Source organism: Oncorhynchus tshawytscha, linkage group LG13, assembly GCF_018296145.1.
Source record: "Oncorhynchus tshawytscha isolate Ot180627B linkage group LG13, Otsh_v2.0, whole genome shotgun sequence".
Taxonomy (NCBI): domain Eukaryota; kingdom Metazoa; phylum Chordata; class Actinopteri; order Salmoniformes; family Salmonidae; genus Oncorhynchus; species Oncorhynchus tshawytscha.
In genome coordinates, this window is record NC_056441.1 from 35,703,954 (window position 1) to 35,715,910 (window position 11,957).

General features: G+C 40.9%; 2 protein-coding genes and 2 long non-coding RNA genes across 5 annotated transcripts; 2 read left to right on the forward strand and 2 right to left on the reverse strand.

Annotated features, from left to right (window-relative positions):
- Positions 1-346: 346 nt before the first annotated feature.
- LOC112264808 lies at positions 347-1,666 on the forward strand. Its single transcript, XR_002955683.2, has 3 exons — positions 347-502; positions 627-705; positions 826-1,666. It is a non-coding gene; the product is annotated as an uncharacterized LOC112264808 (long non-coding RNA).
- A 992-nt stretch (positions 1,667-2,658) lies between these two features.
- LOC112264809 (ladderlectin) lies at positions 2,659-5,354 on the reverse strand. Its single transcript, XM_024441664.2, has 6 exons — positions 4,911-5,354; positions 4,707-4,785; positions 3,883-4,010; positions 3,330-3,464; positions 3,016-3,127; positions 2,659-2,871 (listed from the first exon to the last, which is right to left on the reverse strand). Exons 2-6 carry the CDS (start codon positions 4,759-4,761, stop codon positions 2,786-2,788), a joined length of 516 nt encoding a protein of 171 aa, XP_024297432.1. The 5' UTR covers positions 4,762-4,785; positions 4,911-5,354; the 3' UTR covers positions 2,659-2,785.
- Positions 5,355-7,222: 1,868 nt separating this feature from the next.
- Positions 7,223-9,229, reverse strand: LOC112264811. Its single transcript, XR_002955684.2, has 3 exons — positions 8,762-9,229; positions 7,780-7,971; positions 7,223-7,614 (listed from the first exon to the last, which is right to left on the reverse strand). It is a non-coding gene; the product is annotated as an uncharacterized LOC112264811 (long non-coding RNA).
- LOC112264810 (ladderlectin) lies at positions 8,481-10,529 on the forward strand. 2 transcript variants are annotated; one of them, XM_024441665.2, is made up of 7 exons: positions 8,481-8,647; positions 8,773-8,851; positions 9,010-9,051; positions 9,245-9,372; positions 9,696-9,830; positions 10,024-10,135; positions 10,284-10,529. In XM_024441665.2, exons 2-7 carry the CDS (start codon positions 8,791-8,793, stop codon positions 10,367-10,369), a joined length of 564 nt encoding a protein of 187 aa, XP_024297433.1. In that variant the 5' UTR covers positions 8,481-8,647; positions 8,773-8,790; the 3' UTR covers positions 10,370-10,529. The 2 variants fall into 2 exon arrangements, with proteins under 2 accessions (XP_024297433.1, XP_024297434.1); XM_024441666.2 differs by lacking the exon at positions 9,010-9,051 and having other exon boundaries at positions 8,482-8,647.
- Positions 10,530-11,957: the final 1,428 nt, after the last annotated feature.

Sequence of the window (11,957 nt, forward strand, 5' to 3'; positions counted from 1 at the left end):
TTAAGGTTAGTGTTAGTATGCTTTGTTATTGTTTCGACTGTTTGATTGCCCCTTGAAGGTATTTTTGTTGCAATTCGAATTGAATACCACGTAAATTCTCCACTTCATAAGTGATGTCAATAATTGAATAGGAATTTCTATATTAGTTGGCCCCAACCCTGGATGCATAACCATTCCAAATAACATTGCCATTAACATGGTATTTGGACTTTGTTCAACAGAATACTACTGTAGTTCCATGGAACACCAATACTAGTTAATCATTTTTTTTTAAATTGATCATCTTTTATAGCTCACACGATCGGTAACCATTCCAAAGAACATTCTTTGCCATTCATATCTGGAATTTGAACACGCCTCAAATCAGCTCTATGGAACACCATTACCAGCTAACAATTGTTTGAAATTGCTAACTATTTATTTGTAGCTGACAGTGTAAAAGTGCTCCTCTTTCTCCAGATGAACAGAACCTGCAGAACTTACCAGTGATTCACATTAACAGGTAAATCCTCAATTCATGTACATTTCAAAATAAACTGTTTACTTTGCCGTTATGCTGTTTTTCAGAGAATTCTGGATGTTTCTAGCATTATTGCCCTCTGATTGTTCCAGTACCTTGTTTTTAGGAGACCATCATCACCACCATGGCAATGTTGACCATATCTCTGCTGCTCTGTGCTGCCGTTGCTCTGAATGGAGCAACAGGTAGGACACACAGCAAACCAAGAATATACACTTTAGTTCACACTTTACAGCATTTTTTACAAAACACTCCTTTCCTGTCGATCCCTGGAACTCCAGCTAGTTGACGTTTTTGTTGTCCAGGTGCTGATGCCCTACCCGTGGCCCTACCCGAGGCCCTACCCGAGGCCCTACCCGTGGCCCTATCCGAGGCCCTACCCGTGGCCCTATCCGAGGCCCTACCCGTGGCCCTACCGACATCCCAGAAAGCACAGTCAAAGTTCCATATGTTCAGCAAGTAAAGCATCTTAACGCGCAATTACAGCTGCAAGCTCCTTGTAGTTGCCCTTGTGTCATGTCCTCTAGTAGCCAATTCTGGCCTGACCCAAAATGAAGTGGTGTTAATATGCTGCTTGACAACATCCCTGTTTCTTCTTACTTTCCCATTGTGTTGCGAGGTTTGAATACGCAGACCTTCGTCATGATTGATTCAGCTTTTTCCCAACTTAGATCTGATGTGGGCATTTATATGCTCCATGATTTTGTTTTGGCATTTAGCTGAACGATCAATGTACTTCAGGTCACTGTACCCCCCTTTCGCCCAAGTTTCAGACTTTCCAAAAAGCAGGCAAGTCCTGCAATGCAAGGCTCCCTGTTAACCAGCTATACATTTAATACCAGTTGGTTGAAATAAATTGCACTAACTGGACACAAAAATAAAGTTCTAAAACCAAGAAAACAATTTATAATCTATCTCTTCCATCTCATGTATTCGGCACAACCCGAATACAACACACTAGGTTCATTCTCTAATTCTAATCCTATGATTGGATGAACCTCATGTCTGTTCATACTGCCAAAGCTTTGACTGGATGGAGGTCGTCCTCCGGAAGTGGTCATAATTACCATGTATATCTATTGAAGGGGTTGAGGCCTACGAGCCTCCTAGGTTTTGTATTGAAGTCAATGTACCCAGAGGAGGACAGAAGATAGCTGTCCTCCGGCTACACCATGGTGCTACCCCAGCGAGTACTGTTGCTATAGACCTTCATTGCAAAACTATTTGTTTTAATCAATTATTTGCTGACATATGAATGTATTTAGTATAGTTTAATCTAAAAAGGATAACTTTTTTATTGTTTCACTATTTTTATTTTTATTAAATTTTACTGAGGAGGATGGTACTCTCATTCTTCTTCTGCAGAGCCTCCACTGGACTGGGCAGTAGTCCAGGTGTGACAAAACTAGGGCCTGTAGGACTTGTTTTGTTGATAGCCTTGTCAAGAAAGCAGAGCAGTGCTTTATTACGGACAGACCGCTGCCCATCTTAGCTACCTTTGCATCAATACGTTTTGACCAGACAGTTTACAATCCAAGGTTACACCGAGCAGTTTAGTCTCCTCAGCTTGCTCAATTTCCTTGATGGAGGTGGGGTGATAGAAACAGGCTGATATGCCCATAAACGAAGCAGTCTGTCCTTTCTTGCTCCATCCGTCTATCCACGTGGTTATTTTTCATGCCTCTTTGAGAATCTCCTTAACGTTCTGGGTTGCTGTTTAGTTTTGCGAAGCAATCAAGCCGTTCGCTCTAACAGCAGCAGGAGTTTTACATTTGGTATCAAGTGTTCGGTTGAATTTTCTGAAGGCTGGCTCATCGCAGTCTCGTGGAATTTTCAGACTGGACGAATGAATTAACCAGTGCTTCTTCTCTTTTTTTGAAACTCATTTGAGGTTGCTATGGTTGCTATGTTTCTGCTCTTTTCATGCAAACTGCTGAAGTTGGTTGTCCTGATGTGCAGCTACTGGTTGACGTGCAGCTACTAATAGCTAGCTAGTGGTTATCTCACCTGGAATTTATACTGAAATTGTTTGTATAATTCTTTGATCAAACTCTGAAATCCTAGACTGTACCTTTAAGAATCCTGTTACAATTATGGCAGTATCATTCATGTTTAATAATGACTCTTAAGAGAAAACACAATGTCTACTCCCGTTTTATTGACAATAAACAACAAAACAAGTACAAATAATCTTTACTGAATATTTGACTTTACCATAAAGACTGTTCAGTTGGGTGTTAGCACTATGGAGTATCATTGTTGGTTTCAGTTTTTCTGGATTTCACAGATTCTTTTGGAGCACACCGAGGGAAATCTGTTGCCGCAGTTTATATCGTTCCAGCCATATTTACCTTAAAAGGAAACATGGCACAGAAATTACCTCTCAAATAATCTCAGGTGTTCACACAACAATAGTATAGTGTGTTTGCGGTGTGTGTGTGTGTGTCAGCTTTATTTGATGAATGGATCAGTGAATGATACTGGGCCTACTGTACCTTCCCAGTTAATCACTAAACATGGCTCTCTGCCACCGCTATTATTGGGCTCTCCTTTCTTCCAGTTCTGGTAATCAAATTCAGAGCCGTCACTCCAAAACCATAGTCTGTCCTGTGGGGAAGAAGTGAGGTCTCAGTCTCAAATAAATCCCATGTTATTATTATAATAGTATGCCAATAGATACTGCAGTGACCTTTTTGTTGTTGTTGAGAACATCTATAAGATCCTCCAAACCGAGATCTGACTTTATCAGTGACCCTTGAGATATTGATGAGTTTACCAAAGATATTACTGATCTGTGAGTATACTCCACCTGAACAGCATCAAATCCTCCTATCCAGGGAGTTGATGAACCGCCAGTCTTGCACCCCGCAATTGCCTGTAGAAATTGATACTCCGCAGAGCTGTGCACAGACGCCAGGTTTGCTCCAAGGGACACACAGTGGCGCTACAGTGAGAGGTAGACAGGGACAAAGACATTTCATAATGTAAGTATTAGTCAGTAGCCCAGTCTGTGATAACTTATCTTCTGGACTCTCACAATCAAATATTGTCCATCGCAAATTAATGCTCTTTTAAAAATACTCTAGGAGATATTAGATTATCTCTGTCTTAACCAATGTCCTATAGATTTCAATATACAGTAGGCCTTAATTAACATAAATATATTTATGAATATGCCACGCTTAAAGAAAAATCCAATGAAACAATAACTTCAAGGGGAGGTTCAATATTTTACATGACACGTGCGGTGCCTATAAACAAAATTAGGCCAAATCACCTTTAAGGGTAACCTCAAACCAAATAAGCGAGTTGATTTTGATTGAACTTTCCCTTTAATTCACAGTAGAGAGTAACCATAATACCTCTGCTAGGGGCCATGACCTTGCAGTCTCGACGAACATGAAGCAGCGCGATCCAAATTGGAACCAGCCTGTGGGGCATTGGTTCCTGTTCTCTGCTGCCACTACTCCCTCCTCTTCCCCCTTAGCTCCTGGAAGAAGGACAGACAGGCAGTAATTCAAATGGACAAGTCATAGCAATGCTGTTCACAAACAACCGCCCCTGCACACGACTGTTATTCTGATTAGTAGAATCATCAACCTGTGAGAGGTGTCTACCTAGTAGTACTGCGGATGAATCTACTGACATAAGTTTTATGGACAGAGATTAAAAACTACAATTACCCAGATGCAAAGCCTGCTCAAAGTCAATTGTCTTTTCAAGGGACTCTATAGAGGATGTTAAAGACAAGAAAACACATGAAATCAACGCTGCCTTTGCAAAGTTCATGGGACTGTTCTATACCCTTTGCCGACCCGAACTGTCATGTGCTGGCTCAGATATTTTATTTTCACTTTGCCTTTCCCAGCACAGTTCCAGCAACTACGGTGGATTCGTAACCAGGCCAGCCCAGTGCAGTTCGACTCGACTCAGTAGTGTGAAAAAGTTACTATCGTACTGGCCAAATTCAAAACAAGTGCAACTAACTAGGCACACACCTTCTCAGTGTTTTTCTCCAGCAAAAGTTCTGAAACAAGAACTGGTACCCCCAAAAATTGTGAAGGTAGGGCCTCAGCACCTGGACAACAAAAACTTCAACTAGCTGGAGTTCCAGGGATCGACAGGAAATGAGTGTTTTGTAAAAAATGCTGTAAAGTGTGAACTAAAGTGTGTATTCTTGTCCTACCTGTTGCTCCATTCATAGCAACGACAGCACAGAGCAGCAGAGATATGGTCAACATCGCTATGGTGGTGATGATGGTCTCCTAAAAACAAGGTACTGGAACAATCAGAGGGCAATAATGCTAGAAACATCCAGAATTCTCTGAAAAACAGCATAAGAGCAAATTAAACAGTTTATTACTTTAATGTACATGAATTGAGGACTTACCTGTTAATGTGAATCACTGGTAAGTTCTGCAGGTTCTGTTCATCCGGAGAAAGAGAAGCACTTTTACACTGTCAGCTACAAATAAATAGCCATTTCAAACCATTGTTAGCTGGTAATGGTGTTCCATAGAACTGATTTGAGGCGTGTTCAAATTCCAGATATGAATGGCTTTTCATGGCAATGTCCTTTGGAATGTTTACCTATCGTGTGAGCTATTAAAGATTATCAAAAAAATTTATGGTTACCTAGTAAATGGTTTTCCATGGAACTAGTATCCTGTTGAATAAAGTTCAAATTGCAGGTGTAGTGAAATGCTTGTGGTCCTAGCTCCACCAGTACAGTAATAAACTAACAATTCACAATAATACACACAAATCTAAAAGTAAAAGAATGGATTCAAGAAATATCTAAATATTAGGATGAGTGGCATTGACCAAAATACAGTATATACATATGAAATTAGTAAAACAGTATGTAAACATTATTAAAGTGACTAGTGTTCCATTATTAAAGTGACCAGTGATTCCATGTCTATGTAAATAGGGCAGCAGCCTCTAAGGTGCAGGGTTGAGTAACCGGGTGGTAGCCGGCTAGTGAAGGCTATTTAACAGTCTGATGGCCTTGAGATAGAAGTTGTTTTTCAGCCTCTCGGTCCCAGCTTTGATGCACCTGTACTGACCTCGCCTTCTGGATGATAGCGGCGTGAACAGGCTGTGGCGTGGGTGGTTGATGTCCTTGATGAAATTTTTGGCCTTCCTGTGACATCGAGTGCTGTAGGTATCCTGGAGGGCATGCAGTGTGCACCCAGTGATGCGTGGGCAGTGTAGTTGCCGTACCAGGCGGTGATACAAGCCGTCAGGATACCATCAATTGTGCATCCGTAAAAGTTTGTGAGGGTCTTAGGTGCCAAGACAAATGTAATTTCTTCAGCCTCCCGAGGTTGAAGAGGCGCTGTTGTTGCACCTTCTTCACCACACTGTCTTGTCAGTGATGTGTACGTTGAGGAAATTGAAGCTTTTCACCTTCTTCACTGCGGTCCTGTCGATGTGGATGCTGGCGTGCTCCCTCTGCTGTCTCCTGAAGTCTCATGTGAATGTTATTTAGTTTACCATACTACATACCCCACTTTGTTTGGTTATCCTCCAGATTTTTCTCCAGATTTGCCCAGAAAGATTTGTTGATATGTTGTACATTTTCTATTGTAGATCATTTTTTTTGGGGGGGGGGCACCAAAAATGCTATTCACGTGCATGTCTTTAGTATTTAACAGATAGAAAGATGAAAAAAAGTATTTCTCCACAATCTTCTCTGGACAAGTCCGGTCCTGGAGCGTCTTAACAAAATGAAACCAAAATATAGACATGACTTCATCCAGTGTCAAGAACAATGGATTTGCGCGATATGACAATATGCACATATTTAACGAGATATCACTATATTTGCATATTTTTTAAATATATTTCAGAAACATTGCAATACAATAAAGTATGATATTTGTGTCTACATCCAACTGGTAAAGGGGAGAAAAATGAGGCTGTGGTGCCTAGCCTTATAAGAATAATCGTCGGTGTCCGACTCAGATTCAGATATTTCTGCCGCACCGTTCAAAGCTAAGGCCAGTTCTGGTTGTTGTTGATCACAGGTATTCTCTTGTCTATACTGTAATAGCCTTGACCATGTTCGCCCCGTTGTCAGTTACGAAGAGTAGGATGTTCTCCTCTGCTATGTCCCATGTGTTCAATGTGCGGTCAGTTACCTCTCCGGTGTGGGGATGCTAATTCCGATGGAGGTTGACCAATGCGTGCTGTGCCTTGTATTTGTATTTATTATTTCATTATGCCAAGGCAGCAGCTACTCTTCCAAGTGTCCAACAACATTAAGGAAATTACATACAATAAAACATTACATTTCACAACACATTGTTACACACTTCTCTACTGCAACATATCTACAACACAAAATCCATATGTACATGGGTAGAGTGTGTGTGCTTATGCGTGTGTCTGTGCCTGTGTGTGTGTCTCTTCACAGCCCGCACTGTTCCATAAGGTGTAGTTTTAACTGTCTTTTTAGCTGATTTTACTGCTTGTATGAGTTACTTGATGTGGAATAGAGTTGCATGTAGTCATGGCTCTATATAGTACTGTGTGTTTCGGGTAGTCTGTTCTGGACTTGGGGACTGTGAAGAGACCTCTGGTGGAATATCTTGTGGGGTATGCATGGGTGTCTGAGCTGTGTGCTAGTCATTTAAACAGACAGCTTAGTGCTTTCAACATGTCAATACTTCTCACAAATACAAGTAGTGATGAAGTCAATCTTTCCTCTTCTTTGCGCCAAGAGAGATTGACATGCATATTATTAATGTGAGCTTTAAGGGCCAGCTGCTTTGTTCTGGGCCAACTGTAATTTCCCTTTTTGTGGCACTTGACCATATTACTGGGCCAGTGGAGGCTGGGGACTTGAAAAATTGAGGAGGATGGGAGACCCAGGGTATAGGCGCGGAACGCACGGACACGACAAAGTGTGTTTCAAAAATCATCAAAGACTAACTATTTTAACCTAAAGAGTTTAATAAAGACATTTAAATGACAATATTATGAGTTACTTACATAGTGTTGGGAAGGGATCACAGCAGTGATTGAATGAGGGTATGAGGCATGAGTTGAGGTGTTCAGAGGCTTGACCACTGCAGGACAGGGTTTGACTGGGAAGACAAAAAACAATAACACAACACACTATACAGTTAGACAAAAGAGCTAAGAATGAGTTAGTCCAAGCATGGAGTAAAATCATTGATGTGTCATCATGTGATTGTGTTTGTGATCGACTCTACATACAGGAATGAGAGAAAACTGATAGGGGTACTCACAGTACTTGGAGAGGAAACGTTCAATTTGCCAGTGGATCAGCGGGCAGATGAGACGTGGCTTCAGTTCATGTCAGGAGAGAGTTGACAATGGTAGTGGAGTGGTGGTCATCACCTCTTAAATCAGGGAACAGGGCCACCACATCCCAAGGCCACCACCCGGTTACTCAAACCTGCACCTTAGAGGCTGCTGCCCTATGTACATGGGATCACTGGTCACTTTAATAATGGATCACTAGTCACTTTAATAATGTTTACATACTGTTTTACTAATTTCACATGTATATACTGTATTCTATTCTACTGTATTTTAGTCAATGCCACTCCAACATTGCTCATCCTAATATTTAGATATTTCTTGAATCCATTCTTTTACTTTTAGATTTGTGTGTATTATTGTGAATTGTTAGTTTATTACTGTACTGGTAGAGCTAGGACCACAATCATTTCAATACACCCGCAATAACATCTGCTAAATATGTGTATGTGACAAATCAAATTTGACTTGATTTTATTTGATGTCAAGAATTTCTATTTTAGTTGGCCCCAACCCTGGATGCAACACTATTCCCAATAACATTATCATGAATATGGCATTTGAACTTTATTCAACAGGATACTAGTTCCATGGAAAACCATTTACTAGGTAACCATTAATTTTTTTGATAATCTTTAATAGCTCACACGATAGGTAAACATTCCAAAGGACATATCTGGAATTTGAACACGCCTCAAATCAGTTCTATGGAACACCATTACCAGCTAACAATGGTTTGAAATGGCTATTTATTTGTAGCTGACAGTGTAAAAGTGCTTCTCTTTCTCCAGATTAACAGAACCTGCAGAACTTACCAGTGATTCACATTAACAGGTAAGTCCTCAATTCATGTACATTAAAGCAATAAACTGTTTAATTTGCTGTTATGCTGTTTTTCAGAGAATTCTGGATGTTACTAGCATTATTGCCCTCTGATTGTTCCAGTACCTTGTTTTTAGGAGACCATCATCACTAACATGGCAATGTTGACCATATCTCTGCTGCTCTGTGCTGCCGTTGCTCTGAATGGTGCAACAGGTAGGACACACAGCAAACCAAGAATATACACTTTAGTTCACACATTACAGCATTCTTTACAAAACACTCCTTTCCTGTCGATCCCTGGAACTCCAGCTAGTTGAAGTTGTTGTTGTCCGGGTGCTGAGGCCCTACCTTCCCTCTTTTCCGTGTTCCAGTTTTAGAACTGTTCCAGGACTTTGAGCAGGCTTTGCTTCTGGGTAATTATAGCTTTTAATCTCTGTCCATGAAACTTATGTCAGTAGATTCATCCGCAGTACTACTAGGTAGACACCTCTCACAGGTTGATGATTCTACTAATCAGAATAACAGTTGTGTGCAGGGGCGGTTGTTTGTGAACAGCATTGCTATGACTTGTCCATTTGAATTCCCGCCTGTCTGTCCTTCTTCCAGGAGCTAAGGGGGAAGAGGAGGGAGTAGTGGCAGCAGAGAACAGGAACCAATGCCCCACAGGCTGGTTCCAATTTGGATCGCGCTGCTTCATGTTCGTCGAGACTGCAAGGTCATGGCCCCTAGCAGAGGTATTATGGTTACTCCCTACTGTGAATTAAAGGGAAAGTTCAATCAAAATCAACTCGCTTATTTGGTTTGAGGTTACCCTTAAAGCGTGGCATATTTATAAATATATGTATGTTAATTAAGGCCTACTGTATATTGGAACCTACATGACATTGGTTAATACAGAGATAATCTAATATCTCCTAGAGCATTTTTTTAAAGGAGCATTAATTGCGATGGACAATATTTGATTGTGAGAGTCCAGAAGATAAGTTATCACAGACTGGACTGCTGACTAATACTTACATTATGAAATGTCTTTGTCCCTGTCTACCTCTCACTGTAGCGCCACTGTGTGTCCCTTGGAGCAAACCTGGCGTCTGTGCACAGCTCTGCGGAGTATCAATTTCTACAGGAAGTGGTGGCGAGCAAGACTGGCGGTTTCTCAACTACCTGGATCGGAGGATTTGATGCTGTTCAGGTGGAGTATACTCACAGATCAGTAATATCTTTGGTAAACTCATCAATATCTCAAGGGTCACTGATAAAGTTAGATCTCGGTTTGGAGGATCTTATAGATGTACTCGACAACAACAAAAAGGTCACTGCAGTATCTATTGGCATACTATTATAATGATAACATGGGATACTGAGACCACACTTCTTCACCACAGAACAGACTATGGTTTTGGAGTGACGGCTCTGAATTTGATTACCAGAACTGGAAGAAAGGAGAGCCCAATAATAGCGGTGGCAGAGAGCCATGTATAGTGATCAACTGGGGAGGTACAGTAGGCCCAGTATCATTCACTGATCCATTCATCAAATAAAGCTGAAACACACACACACACACACCGCAAACACACTATACTATTGTTGTGTGAACACCTGAGATTATTTGAGAGGTCATTTCTGTGCCATGTTTCCTTTTAAGGTAAATATGGCTGGAACGATATAAACTGTGGAAGCAGCTTTCCCTCGGTGTGCTCCAAAAGAATGTGTGAAATCCAGAAGAACTGAAACCAACAATGATACTCCATAGTGCCAACACCCAACTGAACAGTCTTTATGGTAAAGTCATGAGTTGTTTCTGTCAACTGTAACTTTGAGTTAGTTGTCGTTCATATATGTTGAGTGATGCTTTTGTTGTTTATTGTCAATAAAACGGGAGTAGACATTGTGTTTTCTCTTTTGAGTCACTATTAAACGTGAATGATACTGCCATAATTGTAAGAGGATTCTTGAAGGTACAGTCTAGGATCTCAGAGGTTACTCAATGGTCATTTAAATTCTTGATATTTATCCATTGATTCAAGGTTATTATAGTCAACAAAAACTGATACTAAAATAAAAATGCAATTTGGATAAACAATTTAATAAATGAAATAAAATAATGAATAAAAACATTTTTAAAAATAAAAAAAACTATACTGAAACTATTGTCTTTGACTGCAAAATGAAATGAAAAGCATCATAAATGGTTTAGTTTGAGTTTTCTTTCCTCCATCGGGCAACAATCGAATGGGGTTTTCAAGCTACTGAATCTGACGGGTAAATGCTGCCAGCAAATGGCAATGGTTCAAAAAGGCTGTGCTTGTGCATCACTAATCACTAGCTATCCGTAGCTAACAGGGAAGACCTCCGAGGGCGAGCTCTAAGTGTGAACCATAGGTGTGAACAATGGCGGCAGCAAAAGGAAAAGTGCTGTATGGGATTGTTTTGAGTACGTTGCTGGAAAGGACAAAAGCAAATGTAGTGTCAGGAGATGGCAGCGTGTGGAACAGAGATAAAAGGGAAAACCCAACCAACTTAAAAGTTCATCTGAACAGCGCTCACAAAGAATCATACTGTCACGTTCTGACCTTAAGTAATTTTATTATGTCTTTTGTTTTAGTATGGTCAGGGCGTGAGTTGGGTGGGTTGTCTATGTTCTTTTTTCTATAATTTGGGATTTTCTATGTCCGGCCTGGTATGGTTCTCAATCAGAGGCAGCTGTCAATCGTTGTCCCTGATTGAGAATCATACTTAGGTAGCCTGGTTTCACTTTTGAGTTGTGGGTGTTTATTTTTCTGTCTCAGTGTTTGCACCATTCGGGACTGTTTCGGTTTTCATGTTGATTTGCTTGTTCTTTTGTATTTTGCATTCATTAAATCATTAAATCATTATGGATACATACCATGCTGCATTTTGGTCCGATCCTTGCTACTCCTCATCAGAAGAAGAGGACGAGAATCGTTACACAATTTCAGGATAAATACAAGGAGAGATAGCCACCAGCTAGCTATTAGTAGCTGCTCGTCAATGGCAACCAGTAGCTGCACGTCAGGATAGCCTTGCTGCGAGCCCAGCTTGAGATGCAATCATTAGGCAAGGGTCATTTGAGTGTAGGAAAGGATGAAACAGCATCTGTGCCACCAGTAAGTGCAGATAGTAGTATAAATCCTCTTGCACAGTCCCTGCAGCCAGACAATTCTCTCAAGGCTTCTGGAATGAAATGCTGTCGGCATGCTCTACCGGTGTCACTCATTCAGTCGACAGAAACTTTCAACCAGTTCTCCCCATTAAGCAACAAGTCGGAGTCAGAGGCCGAGCCTTCCCTGATCTCTCC